General features: G+C 54.8%; 1 protein-coding gene across 7 annotated transcripts; it reads right to left on the bottom strand.

Moving 5' to 3' along the window:
- Window positions 1–40: 40 nt before the first annotated feature.
- LOC120896150 (dynein heavy chain, cytoplasmic) lies at window positions 41–19,569 on the bottom strand. Of its 7 annotated transcripts, none has more exons than XM_040300066.1 (10): window positions 19,145–19,569; window positions 17,300–18,927; window positions 16,712–17,221; window positions 16,275–16,313; window positions 11,400–15,641; window positions 10,847–10,873; window positions 7,337–10,360; window positions 7,022–7,262; window positions 6,615–6,816; window positions 41–4,249 (listed from the first exon to the last, which is right to left on the bottom strand). In XM_040300066.1, exons 1-10 carry the CDS (start codon window positions 19,410–19,412, stop codon window positions 352–354), a joined length of 14,079 nt encoding a protein of 4,692 aa, XP_040156000.1. In that variant the 5' UTR covers window positions 19,413–19,569; the 3' UTR covers window positions 41–351. The 7 variants fall into 7 exon arrangements, with proteins under 7 accessions (XP_040156000.1, XP_040156001.1, XP_040156002.1 ...); XM_040300067.1 differs by lacking the exon at window positions 6,615–6,816 and adding an exon at window positions 5,308–5,506; XM_040300068.1 differs by lacking the exon at window positions 10,847–10,873.
- Window positions 19,570–20,124: the final 555 nt, after the last annotated feature.

Raw genomic sequence — 20,124 nt, 5'->3', positions numbered from 1 at the left:
TCTTTACTTTTAATCGACATGAATGAAAACTCGCATTGTATTTTTGTTTGCATGAGAAGTATATTTGAATATATGTATGAATTGAGTAAGCAAAGCTCCTCCTCCATTCTTAGAACGAGGGAGTTAATAATTTTACTAGCCGTTGGATAATTGTATGTAATTCCACTTTTTTACTCTCTCTAAATACGTGCATGTCAACATGCGTAAATGTGTTAAATGAAGATAAATAGCATGATTCCCAATAACCCTTTTTTATGCACCGTTTAGTTGTTGTGTGATGATATCGGTGTGTGATAGACATGTGTGTGAAAAGCGCAGCACGTGTGTTTGCTTGCTGCCCTCCCATCCCGTTTAGTTCAAAGCAGTTGAAGCCAGCACGGCGACACCGCGTTCGTAGAAGCTGTGCGGATCCTGGCCCGGCGCTACCGTCATGTCGACCGTGAACAGCAGCTCCACGCGCGTCGAGTTCAGGTAGACCGGCAGCGTGAGCTTCGTGGCGCGGGCAGACTCCGAATCGATGCGCGTCCACTTGAGCAGCGTCAGCGGCAGCTCGGTCATGATGGCGGACGTCAGCAGCAGCTGGTTGTTCTTGCACTGAGCGCCCTGCAGCTTCAGACCCGACACGCCGAAGCTGCTGTCCTTCAGGTTGTCGTAGCTGTCGGAGCCACTTTCCGTGATCGTTACGGTGAGCGTTAGCTCTTCCAGCGACCAGCTGTTCGCCTGCGCGACGCACTGGCGCGTAGCGGTAATGTACGCTTCCGGATTGAACAGGCCGCCCAGCCAGACGGGGAAGCTCTGCAGCTCCTTGGCACCGGCCTGCGATACCAGCGTCGACACCTTCTGCAGCTGCTGGACGCGCTGGCTAAAGTCCGTGATCCACTGGATGACGGTGCAGCCCGCCGGGACGGTGTAGCGGCGCCATCCGGCCGGCAGTATGCCGCGCACCAGCTCGCTCAGCATCGTCCGGTGGTAGTTGGTTTGCTTCTTCTCGCCCTGGCAGATAAACACCACGTCCTGCAGGTCGCTCACGACCGTCTGCAGCAGCTTGGCGCCACTCGAGACCTCCCGCTCGAAGTACCGGTACAGCGGGTCCTTGATGTTTTCGACCGTGCGCTTCAGCGTGGCCAGACTCTTGGGCAGCAGCTCCAGCCAGGTCAGTGCGCTGTTGTGCAGCGTCTTCATCCACGACGGCCGGCCATCCTCCTGGCGCGTCTGCATCGTATCCAGGCTCTCGTCGTTGCTGTACGCCAGCTCGTCGTCGTCCTCGAGCTGCTGCATCTTGAGCAGCTTGCTGATCAGATCCGTGCCGCGCGTGGTTAGCAGCACCTTCTCCGCGTTGTTCGGCAGTCCGAGCCAGGATGGCGTCTGCCGGTCAGCCAGCGCCTCGATCCACTTCAGGAAGTGATCGCGCCTCGTACCGTCCGGCATGGTAATGTGACGCTGTCCGTTCGGTCCACCGGCCACACCATCCACGTTCGCGACGAGTGCAAACTCTGCCTCGAAGCTGTGCGCCGTGAAAAGCTTCGACAGGAACGAAGCCAACAGCCGCTGGTCGAAATCGTTGTCGATCTTGCCACCGTAAATGCTCTGCGAAAGCAGCGTCACCAGCGCATCCCACGGGACCTTCTCGGGCGGCAGGTTCGTTCGGCCCATGGCGGTCGCGTCGATCCACGTGTCGAGCGTGTCGCAGGCGACGCGCAGATCCGACTCGTTGAACTCGTACTTCTTCGCCCATCCGAGCGGCACGTACCGGAGCCGCTCCTGCACGATCGCGTGGAACCAGGACAGCAGGAAGTACAGCCGGGCGCGCTCGCTCGGCTGCTTCATCATCCGGGCGGCCGGCACGGTCGAGAACGTGCGCAGCAGATTAGCCCGAATGCCTGGCGGTGGTTCGTACACGAAGATGCGACCGGCACGCAGCAGATTCACCGGCACCTTCGGGTTGATCTCCATCGTGAGGTACAGCCGGAAGCCGGAGTGGGGCTGCAGCGAGTGAAGCTTCTTCTCCAGCTGCACCAGCCACTGGGGGGCCAGGTGCACGTTCTTCAGCAGCACCCAGCGGCCCGACTTGCACGCCATGTTGATGGCCCGTTCCGCCTGGTTGAAGCCTTCCGCCGAACCGATCGCAATGCTCGAGATCTGCTTGTTCAGCTCCGCCGCGAGATCGTCGACGCGCGACGACGCATCGTACCCGGTGACCGAGCAGAGCAGGGCCGGCGTGTTGCTGGTCAGCTCCTTCTCGACGCAGGCCGCAAAGTCGAGCTCCTTCTCGGCCTGCGGCATAAAGTCTTCGCCCAGCACGGTCGACACGAACAGGTGTGCCGCGGCAATGACACGATCCGGCCGGAACGCCTGTATCAGCAGCAGCTGATGCATGGCGGCCGAAATCGCCGACAGCGCCTTCGATTCATCCCACAGCACGGGAACGTTCTGTTCGGGCGAGCCCTGCTGCAGCCAGGCGGTCAGCTCCGGCATGGATTTGATCTTGTCGAGCAGCTTGCGGAAGATGGGCAAACGCGTCGCCAGCCGGGTGACGGACTCGAGCTGCTCGGCACTGACGCCATCGACGTGGCTGGCCGACGCCACCAGGCCTTCCTTGTTGCGCAGGAAGAAGTTGAACTCCTGGTCGAGGTTCGGTTCCGCCGTGCCCTTCAGATGGATGCGGCACAGCAGGATGGCGAACGTGAGCCGGTCCGCGTGCAGCATGCCGCGCGCCACCCGATCGTAGCACACACGGTACAGGTCCGACGTGATGATGAGCAGCCGGGCCGTGTGGTCCGATTTGCCCTCGAGCTTCGGGTTGTTGTGCAGCACCGTGCTGAAGATGTCGAGGAACATCTTCAGCGAGTACTGGTAGAGGAAGTGCACCTGGTTCAGGCTGTCCATCGTGAAGTAGATGTTCGAGCAGGCCTGCGACAGGGACAGGTACTGCTGCGACACCGTCTCGATCTCGCCGATCACCTTATCCGTCTCCTCCACCTTCTGCCCGATGTCGGCCGCCTCCTTCTTGAGCGTTTCCAGCGTGGTGATGACGGAATCGTCGTCTAGAATCTTACCCTTCGCGTCGTTCAGCGCCTGCAGCAGGCTCTTCTCCAGCTGGCGCAGCCGCAGATGGAACTCGCCCTGCAGCTTCAGCAGATCCGACCGCTTCTCGTCGATGTCGGGCCGCTCGGCCTTCAGCACCTGGTTGAGACACTGCGACTGGAGCGAGCTGCGCGTGACGGTAAAGTTCACGAACGTCACACGCGAACAGATGTCGGGCGGGAACTCGACGGTCGGGTCGCGCGTCGACAGGAAGATCACGAACGACGGCGACAGATCGATGTCCTGGTCGCCGAGCGTAATCAGCACGCGGCCACCGGTACGGCGCAGCTCGCGATTCAGCACCGGGTTCAGTATCGGGTCGTAGTTCTCCACGTCCTGCACCAGCAGCGGATTGCCGAAGCGCAGCGCCGACTCGAGATTCTTCCGGAACGAATCGTCAAGGAAGCTGGTCTTGGTGATCTTCTTGTCCTTGAACTCGTTCATGATGAACTCCGTCGCCTGCCCGGACGGATCGATGATCAGCGGGTAGCGGTTGAAGCGCTTCAGCATGATCGCATTCTCCGTGCACAGATCGTCCGTCGGCAGTGCGTTCGCCTGCCAGCGCAGCCGCTCGTCCGGGTTGGACAGATACTCGGTGCGGGCAATGTCCGCCCGGAACTGTATGTTGGCCGCCTGCAGATGCTGGCACCAGGTCGAGAACAGGTTGCTGCGGTAGTGCTGGTCGAAGTAACCGCCGTACGCAATGAAGGCGGCCGACAGCAGCACGTCGCCCACGATGGTGGACATCTGCGAGCGGAACGTTTCGCTCGTCGCCTCCCAGCGCTCCCGCTCGATCACCAAGCTCTTGAGCAGCGCGATCGAACGGTCCACCTTCGCCTGCACGTTTTCGAGATCGGTCTTGATCGCCTGCGCCTGCGAGATCAGCTGCGCGTACTCCTCCTTGTACGCGGCGATGCTCTGCTCGAGCTGCGCGATCAGCTCCTTCACCTCCCTGCCGTGCTTGATGTTCGTGTCCGCCTGGCGCTCCAGCGAGCTCAGCTCTTCGCGCAGCGGCTCCACGCGCTTGAGCATGTCCGCGTACTCGACCTGCGCGATCGCCCACTTCACCATGGGACCGCACGCCATCGAGGCACGGTTCACCTTCTCGAAGTTGTAGTCCGGATTGCTCAGGTACTTCGATTTCATCTTTTCACGCACCTCATCGCTGTGCTCGCCGGGAAGTCGGAGAAGAGGAAAGGAAAAAATCATATTAGCGTACTGTTTCGGACAGGGGTCGGAAAGCGCAACGGAAAGCGTGGTACAAGCAATTGTATGGCATGCAAGGTGAGGCAAATAGGCAAACTTTAGAAGCATTGTGTTACGTGCGCGTGTTATGATCGCAGTCCAGAAAGGAAATTAATAAATAGAGGCACAAACGAACAATTTAGAACCGAATGCGACCATTTTAATTCTTAATTTTAATGTTAATGCGTAATATTCATATATATGTGTGTAAAAAGCAACTTTCTTAGTAAGTGTCGTGCAGGCTATTTACAGGCGGTAAGTAAGCATCTCTTGAAAAGATCAACTCACTTAAAGTAGTTGCTGTTGGAATGGAACAGAATAAAAAAAACACACACAGTATCCCTTAATAAATCGAACGGACATCGGTAGTAGTTGTAATGTGCCGCGGATTGTATAGGGGTTTTTTTTTTAATGTAAATTATTAAATAAAATAAAAACAACACAAAAAAGGTAATTGATCTTGAAAGTAATTGCTTTTTACAGTCACACACGCCATGCGGAAAGGAACACACGCACGCAGATGTGTCGCACAAGGATAAAGAATGGCCCACACTAAATCCATTTTCTACGTCTTCTACATCTACTAGAAATAAGATAGTGCACTGCTATATACTGATAGGGGGACAGAGGAGTTCACCCTAGTAGTGAGAAAGGTTACTACTATTGCTACTTCCAAGGATGGGTGGCGTTCAGTGCTCACTAGACACTTTCACACTAACTCCAATGTGAATTAACTCACACAATTTTAAAGGGAAAACATGATTAAAAAAAACACTCCAATCGAACAAAGGAAACAAATAAAATAAATACAAAAGAAGAAAGGATGATTTTTCTAAAACAATCAAACCACAAATGTGAGAAAAAAAAAACAACCAAAAGGAAGGATAAGAAAGAAAAAAAAACACGGGAGCAAATATAACAGAGAGGGAATGTGAAGAAAAAAACAGAGAGGGAGAGTGATTCAGAGATCATGCTTACGTTATGTCTTCGGTACTGAAATTGGACACAATCAAGTTGATAAAATTTTCCCGCATTATAACGGCACGAATGGATTTCCAGTCCGATGCGTTCTCGCCTAGCAGCAGACAGATCGATTCGAGCGCCAACTTTACCACGGCCGGTGGGTTCGCCATCGAACGTACCTCGACGAGATGCTGCTTCTTGATCGACTTTACCGCTGCACGGTGGGGTAAGTGGGTAGGTGGGTGGGTGGGTGTATGTTTTGGAGTTTTTTTGTTGTTAACGGTTCCGCGTTTGGAAAGAGATTAGTGTTTTTGGATTACGAAACGTTCATGTTGTGAGATGGTGTTAACAGAACAGAGAGATTATTGTATTACACAGTTTGCGCATCAAGAGTCGGTGTAGGAAAGTAATCGGAGTTTGGAAATTATCATTTGAAGGGCACGCAAGAGTTCGTTAATCGTTTAAGATTAGAAGATGAAGAAAGAGAAAAAGAGGGAGAGAGAGAAGTAAAAAGATAAAAGAAGACATTTAATTATTAGAAAACTGGTTCAGATCATTAAACATACGTTAAACATATATGTTGTTGTTGTTTTTTCCATTGCCATAACATAACGGGTAAGTATGTGGCTCTACTTTGAGCCAGGAGCAAATCATCACACCCATTACGGCGATTGTTATATTACGGAACATACACACATACACACACAGCCGTCGTTCTGTTGTTGTACCCACACACCCTGATTTGAAATCGCATAAGAAATCGTTGAAGCCAGCGTACATTATGTTCGATTATAGTAGCATATAGTGCAAACGGTAAGTAAAGTAACAGCCAAAGCCATGTTTGCAGCACGAATACAGCGCTGCAGACAGTTGACCACGTGTGGGGGAAAAAGCTGGTGAAGAACAAGCTGTTAAAAATGAGTCACAAACACGGATACATAGTTTGGCGGTGCAACGGAACCCTTGACAAAACACTTCATCATGCTGGTGTGCTGCCTAAAACAATAATAACTCAAATTTCGATTGGGTTATTTAGATTTAGCATCTTCCCTTTTCTTTTCGTTTGTCAAGTTTTTCCGTGTGCACCACCTTTGCAATTTAGTCACGAGAAGCCGCCGGAACGGTTACGGATGAGTGTTTGCCATTATCAATAGAGAGTATTGCGGATGGAGGCTATAATGCGCTTGCGCTTGTCCGATCGAACGAACACGGTGGCCCCTTTTCCTCCTCCCAAAAGAAGCAGGACGAAGAAAATGGGGCGCCCGAGCGTCGTGTCGAGCTATGGGGGGAAGGGGCGTCAAACCCCAAATCATGATAATTACGTAATGTGCGATGTGTCCAGCTTGACGATCGACGCGATGAAGCTATCCTTCACCATGATCGCGCGTATCGCTTTCCAATCGCCGCCCCGATCGTCCTCCCCGAGCAGCAGACACACTGACTCAAGCGCCATCTTGACCGGAAGGGGCGGATTCGCCATCGTGCGCACCTCCGCCAGCTGCTTCTTCTTAATGTTGCCCACGGCTGAGAGGTGTTGGTCGGGGTTTGTGACAAAATTCGATCGACACAACAACAAAACACGAAAATTAAACAGTTTGAGATTATTACAATAAAAAGTGTGTTGGTGGTGGGTACACACATGTGCCGTCTTAGCATTTGACACGCGTCCTGAAAACAGTAAAACACGGAAAAATCCCCCCTCCTCCCGCACCCGTAGCACAGTACTTACCGGCTTGTGCGTCGATAACGGCCGGTTCCACCTGGGCCAGATCCGCCATTACGTCCTTGCGCTTTTCCTCGATCTTTACCGTCTGCTCGGCCAGCTGCTGCTGAATCTCCTGCGACTGCACCTTCTTTATTTCCGCCTCCTGCTGATCCTTGAACATCTGTTTCAGCTTGGCATTGGCCGCCTCATTCTTGGCCTGCAGTTCCTGCGATTTCACTGCGAGTGATTTTTGCATTTCCTCAACCTAAAATCCATTAAAGCGGCAATCGATTAGCTTTAATGTGTCCTTTTTGTGCCGTCTATCTCTCCCTTTCTTACCTGCTCGACCGTTTCGGCGATCTTGTTCAAGCCGACGTTCAGATGCAGCTGCTGCTCCTCCAGATCGCTGCGCTTCTCCGAGTACAGCTTCACAAAGTGATGGATAAAGTCCAGATAGTGGCGGGGTGTGATGGCCATCGTGCGGCTGCCACGCTTGGCCAGCCGTGCGTTCGCCTTGTGCAGCGTTTGATGCACGTACACGCAGCTATTAATGACCGCGTCCCGGTGGGACGGCGTGTTCGACACCAGCGGACACACGGCCGGGAAAAAGTCCGGCGCCGACCAGGTCGGCTTCTCCAGGTCCACCCGGATGGTGAACTCCTTGCCCACCTGGAACAGGGCCGAATCGGACCAATCGCCGAACCAGTTCAGCACGCAGCGATTGAACAGAGCGGGCGAGGTAGCGGCCCGATCCTTCAGCCCGTCGGTCGACGGGTTCATCGTGAACACGACGTGCAGATTGCGCATGACCTGCTGCGTGAACCACTTGTACAGCTCGTCGCTCGAGTCCAGCATCAGGCCCTCGCGCTGCGCACCCTCCTTGCACTGCGTCATGAGCGTTGTGTACTCGTCGCCCTCGAACAGCCCGGGCACCTCACCGTTCGCCAGCAGCGTGTTCATGCGCTCCAGGAACCCAGAATCGAGCACGTTCGACTCGTCCAGTATGAAGGCGATCTTTTCATCCTTGCAGCCGGACCGGCGCAGCACGCACCGCAGATCCTCGTCGAAGTCCTCGCTCGTGTACTTGTTGTGCACCTTGATCTGGAAGATGGACAGCCCATTCATCCAGGCGACGAAGCGGGACAGCGTCGTCTTGCCCGCGCCCGACACACCGATCAGCAGCAGATGGCCCTGCGGCTGGCGGAAGATTCGATCGATGCGCAGCACGTGCTCGAGCACTTCGTCGAACAGGACGAGCGGAACGTCCAGCTCCTCCTCGTAGAACACCTTCAGCCGCGCCTTCACGTAATCACGCAGCTCGTCCCTGTTGACCGGCATGTAGTCCTTCGACAGCCAGTTGCTGTACAGGATCGGGCGGGCGAGCGCCTTGTCGCGATCGACGCTCGGGAAGTGTTTCGTCGCCACCAGGTCGATGTTCTCGTTCGTCCAGCGGCGTTCCGATTCTTCCACCAGCCGGTCTTGGAACAGGCGCAGGGCCTCGTGCGCCCACAGCCGCACCAGCCCCTCGACCGGCAGGTTGTCCAGCGGGCGAATCGCCTCACAGATGCCGCGCACCCAGCGGGTCATCTCACGCGGCGAGTACACGTAGTGCGGCTGCATGTCCTGCGTGAACCGATCCTGCGACGCGAGATAGAACTCGACCATCGCGTTCGTGAGCGGTTCGGCGTAGCCGCGCAGATTCGGCATCAAGCGCAACATCGCACGGCTGAACGTGCCGTAAATCTGCTTGAGTGACGTCTCCCCCGGGTAGTCCACGTAGATGATCGGCACGTGGCGCAGGAAGCGATGGCTCAGCGGCTTACGACCCGGATCGGTCGGCGGGTTACAGGCTCCCACGAACTGAATGCGCTCCAGCGACACCCACGATTGGTCCGCGGCACGGTAGAAGCCCTTATGCTCGACCAGCTGGCGCAGGAACGAAATGACCCGCTGCGTACCGTACGAGTCCATGTCGGGCAGATTGATTTCGTCGCAGAACAGCACCAACCACTTGCCGAGCTGTACCGGGGCGAGCACCACCCCGTTCGGTGTCTTGCGGTACTCGCAGTAATGGTCGAACGTTTTCAGCAGCAGCTCCGGCGTGGTGGCGGACGAGAAGTTCAACCCGACCACCTCCATGTCGGGCAGGGCGCGAAGGGCCGAGAACAGGGTCATCGTCTTGCCCGAACCGGGCGGACCGCACAGCACGAGCGGCTTGTGCTCGGCCAGCCACGTGTACAGCAGCGACTCGTGCCGCACCGTATCGAGCGTCGGCACGACCACGTCCGGTGCCGCCACCTTGTGCGTTTCGATCTCGATGACGGGCACCTTGTTCGACCACGGCACCCAGTCGCCCTGGATGTTCACCTCGTAGTCGATGATCGGATTGGCGCCCTGCGCCGGCAGCGTTACCGTGGTGATGCTGCGCAGGAAGTCGCCCAGATCCGAGCGCACCTTCAGCTTGGAATCGCCCGCGAACGACCACAGCATCGAGTAGATCAGCAGCTTCGGGATGTACTGTTCCAGCTGCTCCGGCGGCACCGGGAAGTCCGGATGCTGCTGGTTGAACGTGAGCACGTTCCGTGCGCCCTGATTCAGCATCGAGAACAGCGAGCTAAGCGCCCGCAGCCGCGTAAAGTCCATGATGTGCTCCTGGCCCATCGCATACTCGAGACAGCGCACCACGAGCCCGTCCGAGCTGAAGTACGGCTGCAGCAGGGCCGCAATTTCACGCTGCGTTTGCAGCGCGGGCGTCACCTCGTCCTCCTTCTCGGTGCTGCCCTTCGGCTGCCCGCTGAAGCTTTCCTCCTCGCCGTCCTCCAGCGGAATGTGCCGCAGGCGCGACATGTAGTTTTCGAAGATCATCTCCGTGGACAGGACGTCCTCCGAGAACCACACCATGCCGCAGCGGGACACGGTGGCCAGCGTGGCGTACTTCAGATCCTGCACCTCGAACATGATGCGCACATTCGGTGGCAGCGACAGCCGCTCGCCGTTCGGTAGCGTCAGTAGCTTGTTGTCGTCCAGCACGGAGTTAAGGTTCTCCACCCATTCCGGATCGACGTCGCCGTCAAAGATGATCCACTGGCGTTTGTTAATTTCGCCGCGCACATTGTCGATGATCTTGCGCAGTATGTGCGTAAACAGACCGTCCGTCCATTCGCGCGTGTTCGGATCCAGCACACCGTACAGGGCCTCCTTCGAGATGGCTTTCGGGTCGATGACGTGCGCCACACCCTCCGTACCTTCGAAGCGCTCCAGCGCCTTCAGCAGCACCTTCCAGGCGGACGACTTGCCCGACCCGGACGGGCCGACCATCATCAGACCGTGGTTGAGGTTCGAAATTTGATACAGTTGCAGAACCTGGAAAACGGTGGTAAATGAGGGTACAGACGATTAGCGGTGATCGAGCGAGTGCGTATATCGCGCCAAGCACATTTACAAGGAGAAAATGCAAAACTCAAGCCACACACACACACATACACACGCACTCACACACGGGCACACAAAATAGAGACACTCGGTTACTGTTCTTCATTTTTACACGGTGGCGGGTGACCCAGCCAGCCAGCCATTAACCCGGCATTAAGAGCTAAATGTCCCTAAAAATGGCGTTAGATCAAAATGGATTATCTTTTCGAATTTTGACAGTACCAATATCCACTGTGTAAAAATGATGATTGGAATTTTAAAAATCAAAAGGAAACTCTTAATACAAAAAGAAAACTTAAACGCGTACACGGAAACAGGAAGCAAATTAGGGGGGAAAGAGGGAGCATAAACCGCAAACAACTCATAACCACAAGCGGGTGTATACTTATGGGCTTCTTAACGATTAATTGCACTCACTTTGTCAACCCACGTTTCGCCGAATCCCTTGTGTTTTACATTTTTTTGCAGGCGGATTTCGGTACGGTGGATAGTTTTGATATTTTTTTTGTGTTTGCGTATTTTGTAAATAAAGCGTTGGATTAGGTGAGAAAGAAAAGGGCAAGAACAGGTTAGTTATTCGCCGTACAAGGGGCTTCTTTTGTGGGAAAGGCCCGCAAATATTAGTTTGGATAACTAAAGTATATGGATGAACATGATGGATGTTTGAATGATTCCCTGTACAGAGTTAATGTTACATTCGTTTTTTCAGTCTAATAGCTAATTGCCGCAACGGTAAACTGAAAATCCCCTGAATTAAAAACCTTTTCAGCATTGCTGCAATTCTGATCATATTGAAAGATTGGTTAGTAGAGTCATAATGCAGAGCAAGTGTTATCGATCTATTTACAAGTTTAGTTCCCCCAGGTTTGCTATCGAAGAATTTAGTTATTCATTCTAGTTTATCATAAGAACTGTTTACAGCAAATGCCAGTGTGTAACGTGATCGCTATTCTATCGTCCCTTATCTTACCTTCTCCATCCAGGCGCCGCCCTGCTCATCCCCTTCGCCGCACACGAGATACTCCTCCGAGCACACCTTGCGAATTTCGTCCTTCAGCCCCTTCATCTCCGCCCGCGTGTAGCCCACGTTCGGGAACACGTCGCTCAGCAGCGAGAACAGCAGCGGTATGTCCTCCGCCACCAGCTTCGGTACCATCGTTTCGCACACCGACTGGATCAGAATCTCCTGCTCGGGCAGATTTTCCGCGATCGACGCCTCGTCGATGTTTTCCTCGCCCTGCTGCTTCTTCGTGTCCTTGATCTTCATGATGCGGTCGCGCTTGACGTTGCCGGCCGACACCAGCACCGACTTGAGCGCACGCAGCCCAAAGTCGTAGTGCGACTGGTTGGACAGCTGCTCATCGCACAGCTTGAAGAACGGCACGATCTTGCACGCCAGCTTCTCGGCCGTGCGGAAGCCCTGGCTGAACAGCATCACCTCCGCGATCAGCTGGCGGTCGGGCGTGGTCATGGCGAGCGAGCGGAACAGCTTCTTCAGATTGTCCGGCAGGTTGGAGCGCCCGGCGTAGCCCGGATTCATCGTGATGAAGATGGCCATATCGGTCGACACGCGCACCTGCTTGCCGACCAGCTCGACCGTGATGCTTTGCGCGTCCCGGTTGGCGTCCTGTTGCGATTTCAGCGCCTCCTGGATCGTCTGGATCTGCTGCGACACGGCCGACAGCATGCGCTCCTCGAGCCGGTTGAACTCGTCGAAGCAGCCCCAGGCGCCGACCTGGCACAGGCCGACGAAGATGCGGCCCATCGCCTGGAAGTCGAACGTTTCGTCGCAGTTGAAGACGAGCACGAAGCGGCCCAGCTGATTACCGAGCGCCTTCACCGATTCCGTCTTGCCGGTACCGGCCGGCCCGAACGGTGATCCGCCGAGCCGCGCCTCCAGGGCCTGCGTCATCGTCAGGTAGCAGCGATCGGTGAGCGGCGTCTGCACCAGCCGATCCTGCACGCCCAGATACTCGAAGCCGTAGTAGAAGCGCGCGTTCGCCATGTGGATCGTCAGCTGCTGCAGCACCTCCGTCTGGCGCGGGTCGAAGTAGAAGCGCATCTCGCACAGCCAGTGGAACGATTTCGGATTGTTCACACCGTGGGCGATCAGGCGCCGGGTGACCGTGCGCTTGTGCACGAACTCATTGATGAGATGTTCGAGCTTTTTGCGGCGCAGCGGCGGCTGCTCCTGCAGCACCGAGTCGGCCAGCACGTTCAGCGTCGTCTCGACCGTGGTGAGCACGCGGTGCAGGGGGGTTTTGTCCTTGCCGTTGCCCCCGGTGCCACCGTTGCCTTCGGACGTTTGCTGCAGCGCGTTTTCGACGTCCTCCGACCAGAGGATCTGTGCGGCCAGGACAACGATCTGCGCCTGGTACTTGTCGCACCATTCCATGTACTTTTGCGTATCGATCACGTCCTTGAACTGCTTGATGTCCTGCACCGCCTGGGCCAGGTAGGAAGCGAGCGTGAAACGCATTTCCTTCTCCACCAGCGACAGCCACTCGTTGATCTTTGGATGTTCGATCGTCGAGACGGGCTTGATGAACCGCACTTCTTCGCCCTCGCGCGACGCTATACCCAGAATCACCGTGTTGTCCTCGTTCAGCAGGATCGAGGCCACGCCGGCAAACATCTTCTTGAAGTGCTTCTGCAGCCGGGCCACATTCTTGCTGTTACCGATAATCTCCAGCAGATCCTCGTCGCCGACGAAGTAGAACCGCGGGAAGGAGGTACGCTCCCGCTCGAGGTACTCTCCCAGCGCTTTCTGGATCTTGCCCAGCAGGTCGGCCAGCCGCTCGAGCGACCGCTGCACCGCCGGAATGTTCAGCACGTCCATCACCTTCGGCGATTTGGCCACCTTCTTCATCAGGCCCAAAAACTCCGAGCTGATGCTCTGGAAGCGGGACGTTTCCACCGGCAGCAGCGTCTTGATGTCGGCACTGCCCGAGAAGATACCCTCCAGATAGACCCAGCGGCGCTGCACATCGATCCACACGTCGAACAGCGAGTTGATGCGGTTCAGCTTCTCCTCCCAGGTGAGGGCTTCCTCCTCGAACACCTTGTAGTACGGCGACAGCTTCATCGCGGCGACCGAGTTGATGTGCTCCTTCACCTTGTTGAACAGATCGTCCCAGCCGCGGATGATGCGGCACTTGTTCTGGTAGTTGATCAGGTCCAGCTCGTAGTTTTGCCAGCTCTCGCGCACCTGCTTCAGGAACTCCTCCAGCGCCATCTCGCCCTGCGCCACCAGTATGATGTCCTTCACGATCGACTCGTTCTTCAGCAGGTTCACGTCCCACACCTGGCCGAGCGTCAGGTCGGACAGCACCCAGCTGACGCGCAGCTGCTTGGTCAGCTGCTTCCAGTGGCGCTCCTTCAGCGCGTCCGACTTCAGCTCCACGATCATCATGTTCACCTTGATGTAGCTCTGGAGCAGCTTCTTCACGTACTCGTAGCTTTCGTACATGCGCAGCCGGGCCGGCAGCTCCTTCAGCTGGTTCATCATCGCTTCCAGCGACTGGCGCAGCTTGCGCGGCTGCACCGACAGCCACGGCTTTTCGCGCGTCTCGTCGATCTGGGCCCACACCTTCGACAGCTCGCTCCAGACGCCGCGCAGATCCTGCAGCTCCTCCAGCACCACCGACATGCGCTCGGTGCTGTTGTTCGGGATGGCCGATTCCTGCAGCTCGAGCGCTTCCTTCGCCTTCGCCACGTTGTCGCGCTCCTCCTTCAGGCGCGAGAACTTGGTCTCGAAGATGTGCAGCTGCTGCAGGGCATCGTCCGGCCGGGTGCGCCCACCGGTCGGTTTGTTCTTCTCCCAGTCGTTCAGGAAGTCGACCGTGCGCGTCTCGACCGCCTTATCCTCGGCCACGATCTTGGCCTGCAGGCTGGCGACCTGCGTCTGGATGGCGGAATCCTTCCGCTTCATGATCTCGTTGAACGCGGACCACTCGCCCTCGATGTTGTCCACGTGCAGCCAGTTGTTCGGGAACTGGAAGCGCTGCCGCTCGAGGATGCGCTGCGCCTCGCGGTACACCTCGACCTGCTTGTCCCACACGAGCATCTCCTTCTTGAGCGACTGCACGTACGTGATGAAGCACACCGCGTCCGACGTGCTGGCGGCCTCGATGCTCTGCTGCTCCAGATCGCTGCGGCTCTTCGACACCTTCGAGTGGAACGTGCTCATCTCGTTGCCGAGCAGCTGGCCGAACTTGCTCAGCGCCTCCTTGTGCCAGGAGTCGTACTTGAGCGTTACCTTCGCCTGCACCTTCGCGTAGTCGATCACGATCGGACCGTACGCGCGCCTAGTATCGGACGTGTCGAACGTGGTGCGCGATTTCTTAATATCGTTCAAACACTTGATCCACAGGTTGATGTCCTCGCCGAGCCGGCCGTACAGCATGTCCGCCTGCAGATCCCACAGGCTCTGGTAGCGCAACCACTCGTCGACGTAGCTGCGCACGTCGCCGATCTGGTTCTCGATCGCAGCGTACGCACCCTCCAGCGGGTCCGGCTTGTTCGGCAGCTTCGTCAGCAGATTGCGGTACGTCTGCGAGACCGGCTTGTCCAGCCCGACCTGGTAGCGCGAGCTTTGCAGGCGCGTCTGCGACGTCACGATCGCTTCCCAGGCGAACAGCTGCTGCATGATCTGGAAGCGAGCCTCCTCGATCGAGGGGTACAGATACATCTGCTGGTTGGTGATGCGGATCTCGTGAATCGCGCGCTGAATCTGCGGATCCCCGCCCGGGCGAATCGTGGGCTGCGTCGGAGCGTCCGTGTCCATGGAAAGGTCGACCTCCTTCTTGTTGCCCGTAAGCGCGTCGGTCCACGCCTGGATGCCGGCCTGCAGCCGTGCGGCCAGCTTCTTCTCCACCTCCTCGTCCAGCCGGGCGACCCACACGTGCAGATTGGAGTACTGCTTCAGCGACAGATCGTCGACGGCGTGCTGAATCTTGGACAGTATGTCAGCAAACGTGGCCGCACTGTACGGGCACGTTTCGAGCGAGCGTACGTCCACATCCAGCTGCTCCTCCACCACGAGCAGATCCTCCACCTTCTCCTGGAACGATACCACGTTCTCGGACAGGCGCTGCACGTACGGATCCAGCTTGTAGCTCTCCCACACGAGCGCAATGCCTTCGGAGATGAGCGACAGGACCTCCTTGCGCAGTCCAGCCACCAGCGGAATGATGCTGGCCCGGTCTTCGATCTACGTCGGTGGGTGTGGGGAAACACGAGAGAGAGAGATAAATGTTAGCAAATGAACACGCACAGCGGGAAGTGGGGTTTGTTCGAACAATAGAATTATTTTAATGTTGAGCACAATTCGATTTTGTAGCAGTTTCGTGCAACAGTAGATAATAGCATTACTATATGAAGCAACATGATTAGAAAGAGAAATAAAACATCCAGAAATTACTTTTGTAAAGCATCAATGTTGTACAATTTTGCCACTTTGCGCCAATTGTTTCATGTAAATGAAAAATAAATTTCAAATTTTATGGAATAAAAGCTCCAAAACGATAGAAAATTCATAACAAAAGGAAGAAAAGGCTAAATACGATATAAGCAAAGTAGATAAGCATATCATTCCGTAATGGCAAAAGGAAGCAATAACTAAAGCAACGACAACCATTCAAGTACGATCGATACAAAGTCGAGCAATCGAGCAAAGGAACAAGAAAAGTGCTGCAACCTGAGCAGTACCAGCAACACAGAACAACAAATAGGGTATTACGAAAAACAGGGAAATCAAAACAAAACAAGAGCAAAATGTAAGCCTTTCAACAAAAGAACAAGATAGGCAAATAGGCTAGGAAAACTGGTTTTAGCGGTTCGCTACCTTAAATACTGAATTTTGTGCTAATGTCCTATTGTTTAGCTGCATGGAAGAACAAATTAAGGATACGAGATTCTTACTGTGATTGACAATGGTAAAACTCTAATGAGGTTGTATGGGTGTTGGATCGTGTGTGTGTGTTTTGTTTGTTTAATTTTACGATTACGGTGAAGAAGTGAGATAAAAGCACAATTTCGTCACATATTGAAGAGAATTTCTTGTTCTTAGCCAAACAGGAGTGTAGAATGGAATGAGCAGAGCGCCATATTGTTTCGAAAGTGGCGATCATATGGGTGGTATGGGTTTTTCTTTTCATTTCACTTTGCAAAATGTGTGTGTTCAGTCCAAAGGGAGATGGATAGGCGAAGGTTTGAAGAGACTTGTAAAGAACAAATGATAAAGTTTGGTTGTCGGACACGCGGCGTACAGTGCGCACTTACCTTCTCCAGCGTGCGCTCGTACGTACGGATGCTTTCGATCAGCGAAATCGCGAACGGGTACAGCTGATTGGCCTGGTGCGCCTTGTTCACGATGGCCAGCGGCACCCGGAAGCCCAAGCTCTTCAGATTGCGCACCTCCTTGTACAGGGTGATGATTTCCGGCAGGAAGTTCACCCGCAGGCGCAACGTATTGCCACGGCCCGTTCTCGAGCGCGTTGCTTCGATCGAAAAGATCCGCCCGGTGATGCCGGTGTTGCGCTCCTGCACCTTCCGAGCCCAGTCCTGGAACACCTCGGCCGTGGACAGCTTCGCCCGGAAGCTATCCCCGTCCGCCTTCAGCTTCTGGCCATCGATGTGCGATTCCCAGCCACGACCGAGCACATCCTCGACGCGCTTCAGATACATCGTGAGCTGGTTGTCGATCTGCCGCGCCCAAATGATTGAACCGGCAACGGGCGGCAAATCGCGCACCACCGACAGGCGACAGCTTTTGCTTTGCGGGTATTGCACCTGGAACGAGAGAGAGAGAAAAAAGAACACCAGCGTTAGGGGAAACTTCCATTTAAGGCAAACCCCTTCCCACCGTACCTTAAACTTCTCGTGCAATGCCTCAATGTCGTCCTTCACACGCTGTATCAGCTGCGTCTGGTACTCGCGAATCGCCCCACGGATGTGCGGCCGCACGAACAGTGCATTGAAGCGCGAGAAGATGCGGAACATCTCGTTCGCGTTCTTCGCCGTACCGAGCTGATCGCGCAGATGGGCTGTAATGCGTGCCTCCACGCGGTCGATGCGCTCCTCGTAGCGCTTGATCGCCGCATCCCACGCCTCCGAGCCCTCCTTCGAGATGTCCAGGCACTCGATCTCCTTCACGTTCTCGTACGCCAGATTCACCTCCTCGATCGCGTTCGCGTCGGCCGTATCGAGACTGTACGGCTGCTTGCCCTCGCCACCGACACCGGTGTCGCCGGCCGCGGACAGAGCGGACGACGGTTGACGGGTCGGGCGCAGCACACGCACAATCACCGTGCGCAGCTGCTCGTGCTGCCGGCGGAACTTGCGCATATGCTCCATGCGCTGCTGCAGGATCTTGTGCGCGGGCGAGATGCGCCACACCATCTTGATGTGCTCGTCGCGCTTGCGCTTGACGATTTCGCGCAGCGTACCGAGCAGCTTGTCGTACTCGTCGTCCCAGCAGCTGAACACCTCGAAGCACTGGTTCATCACCCGCTCGAACTCGTCGAACGGGATGTGCATCAGGCGGCGCGTGCCGAGCACCTTCAGCAGCTGCTGGCTGAGATCGCGCGAGATCGCCTCGATCAGGCGCAGGCAGCGCTGGATCGGGTACTTGGTGTTGCGGATCTTGCGCAGATGGTTGAAGATCGAATGGACCGCTTGCCGGATCTTGTCGAGCTCGGTCGCCGACAGCAAATCGTTGATCGGGAAGTCCTTCATCAGCGGGTTGTAGTCCGCGACCATCGCGAGCGTCTGCTTCAGCCCCGTGTCCGTATCGAACGAGACGGTCGCGTGGAAGCGCTTGCCGTGCTTGAGGATGTTCAGCGTCAGCGCCACTTCCGGCGATTCGCGCTTCTCCTGGATGCGGTGCAGCGCACGCTCCAAATTCAGCCAGAAGGAAATCTCCTGCAGCGCCGTGCCGGAGGACGGATCGCGATCCAGCTTCGTCACCTTCTGGATCTCCTTAATCCACCGGTTCACACCGTTCTGGAGCGTGTTCAAGAAGGTCGAATCCTGCACCTTGTCGCCAAAGTCGGTAATCTTCGCCTTGCGCTGCTCGTCCGCACACTTCTTCACGACCTGCGCCACCGTGCTGTTGATGTTGAGCGTCACCTCCGGGATGTCGATGTTCTGCTGCAGATGCAGCAATCCCATCTCCAGCTCGGCCAGCTTCTTCTCGACCGACGGTGCCATCTTGTCGCCGTCGCGGTCCGCGCGGCCCGATTCCTTCACGTAGCTCTTGAAGAACGGCGCAAGCGTTTTGCTGATGAACGCGTGCAGCGTCTCGTACGGCGAGCCCTCGGAAAAGTTGATCAGCCGCACCTGCGAGTGGATCGACTTGTCCGCCTCAATCATCGCGCCACGCTTGATGCACACCAGCGAAGCCATACGCTGGTTGGTGAAGTGCACATCGTTGCCGAAGTAGTACGTAATGGAGTCCTTCTCTTCCTCACCCTCGGTCGGTGGTTCATTCTCATCATCTATGGAGGGGTGGAAAGAAAAAAAAGACAAAAAAATTCAACACACATCCCCAAATGCAACGCGATGCAACGCCTATGCCGATGAGTCATGATTGCCCATAAACTTTCATCTTTATCGGCTGACTCGCTCTCTCCCACGAACACGCCCAACCTGCGCGAAGAAGCAAACACCTACTGATGACGTGATACGTCAGCATCCCCCCTATGCTCCCCCTACCTTTAAAGCAGTTCCGCTGGATGTACAGGGCCTGCGTTTGCGGATCCGAGATGAACTTTCGAATGCAGTCCTGATTAACACTGTCCTCGAGGGCAGCGTTCAGCGGACCGAACGATTTCATATCGTCCTCCGGCAGCAGCACCGTAATCGCCTTGCGGAGATAGTTGGAAAAGTTGTCGAAATCGATAATGGCTACCGCCTCCGGCTCCACCGATGGTGGCTGCTCGCTGCCCATGCTGGGCATCGTTGCCTCGAGCGAGTCACCCATCGTGGCGACTGTTTACGTAGCCGGATGAACTCTTCTTTTGAACGTCACACAAACACAAAAATTAAACTTTGAGTACTTTTCTCTTCACACAAAATTGATACTTATTGGAACGCGCAGACACGTCTGCACGTCGCAAAGCTGGGACCAAAGTGAAAAGAAAGATGGCGGCCTTGGGTTGCGGCTTGGTTGACAGTTCGCGAGCAGGCGTTTGTGTTTATATGACCTTGGGGAGGCGTCGGAAGAAAAGTGGCATGCATTTTTTCAACTTTAGATCTCTTTTTCGTGGTGGTGAAATTAAGTAAAGCTGACATTTAATTAAAATTAAAATCATTAATAAAAAATGTCCAAATAATTGGATAATTTTCGATTTGTCAGATAACCAGCAGCTGCGTAACGTTTGAATTGAAATATGAAACCTTGAAACTGGCGTTCTAAACTTACACTTTGACAATTGCACAATTCGTAGAAAAATGAAAAAAGAACACAAAAATGTACACTGCTAAGGAGGTTGAAAGAAATTTTCAATTGTAAAATGTACTTCAAATATTATTTTTTCCCATTTTTTAAGTAATTAGAAGGAATCCTCTGATGATTGTGTTGTTGATATCAATTTGATAATTATATTGCAAAAGATATAAAAATTATAAAAAATACACATTAAATTAAGCAAAAATCCCATGAAAGTATCAATAATAATCATAGCAGATCAAAA

This window comes from Anopheles arabiensis, chromosome 2 (genome assembly GCF_016920715.1).
Source record: "Anopheles arabiensis isolate DONGOLA chromosome 2, AaraD3, whole genome shotgun sequence".
NCBI lineage: Eukaryota > Metazoa > Arthropoda > Insecta > Diptera > Culicidae > Anopheles > Anopheles arabiensis.
The sequence above is the reverse complement of the archived record's forward strand: the minus strand, read 5'-3'. Positions and strand labels throughout refer to the sequence as shown.

Bases quoted from the DNA above. Each gene is read 5' to 3' on its own strand.
- LOC120896150 (XM_040300066.1), bottom strand. From the start codon at position 19,412: ATGGGTGACTCGCTCGAGGCAACGATGCCCAGCATGGGCAGCGAGCAG. The intron at 10,874-11,399 runs GTAAGATAAGGG...GTAAAACACAAG, and splicing joins GCGGCGCCTGGATGGAGAAG to GGATTCGGCGAAACGTGGGT. The intron at 4,250-6,614 runs GTAATTATCATG...CGGCGAGCACAG, and splicing joins CTGGACACATCGCACATTAC to CGATGAGGTGCGTGAAAAGA.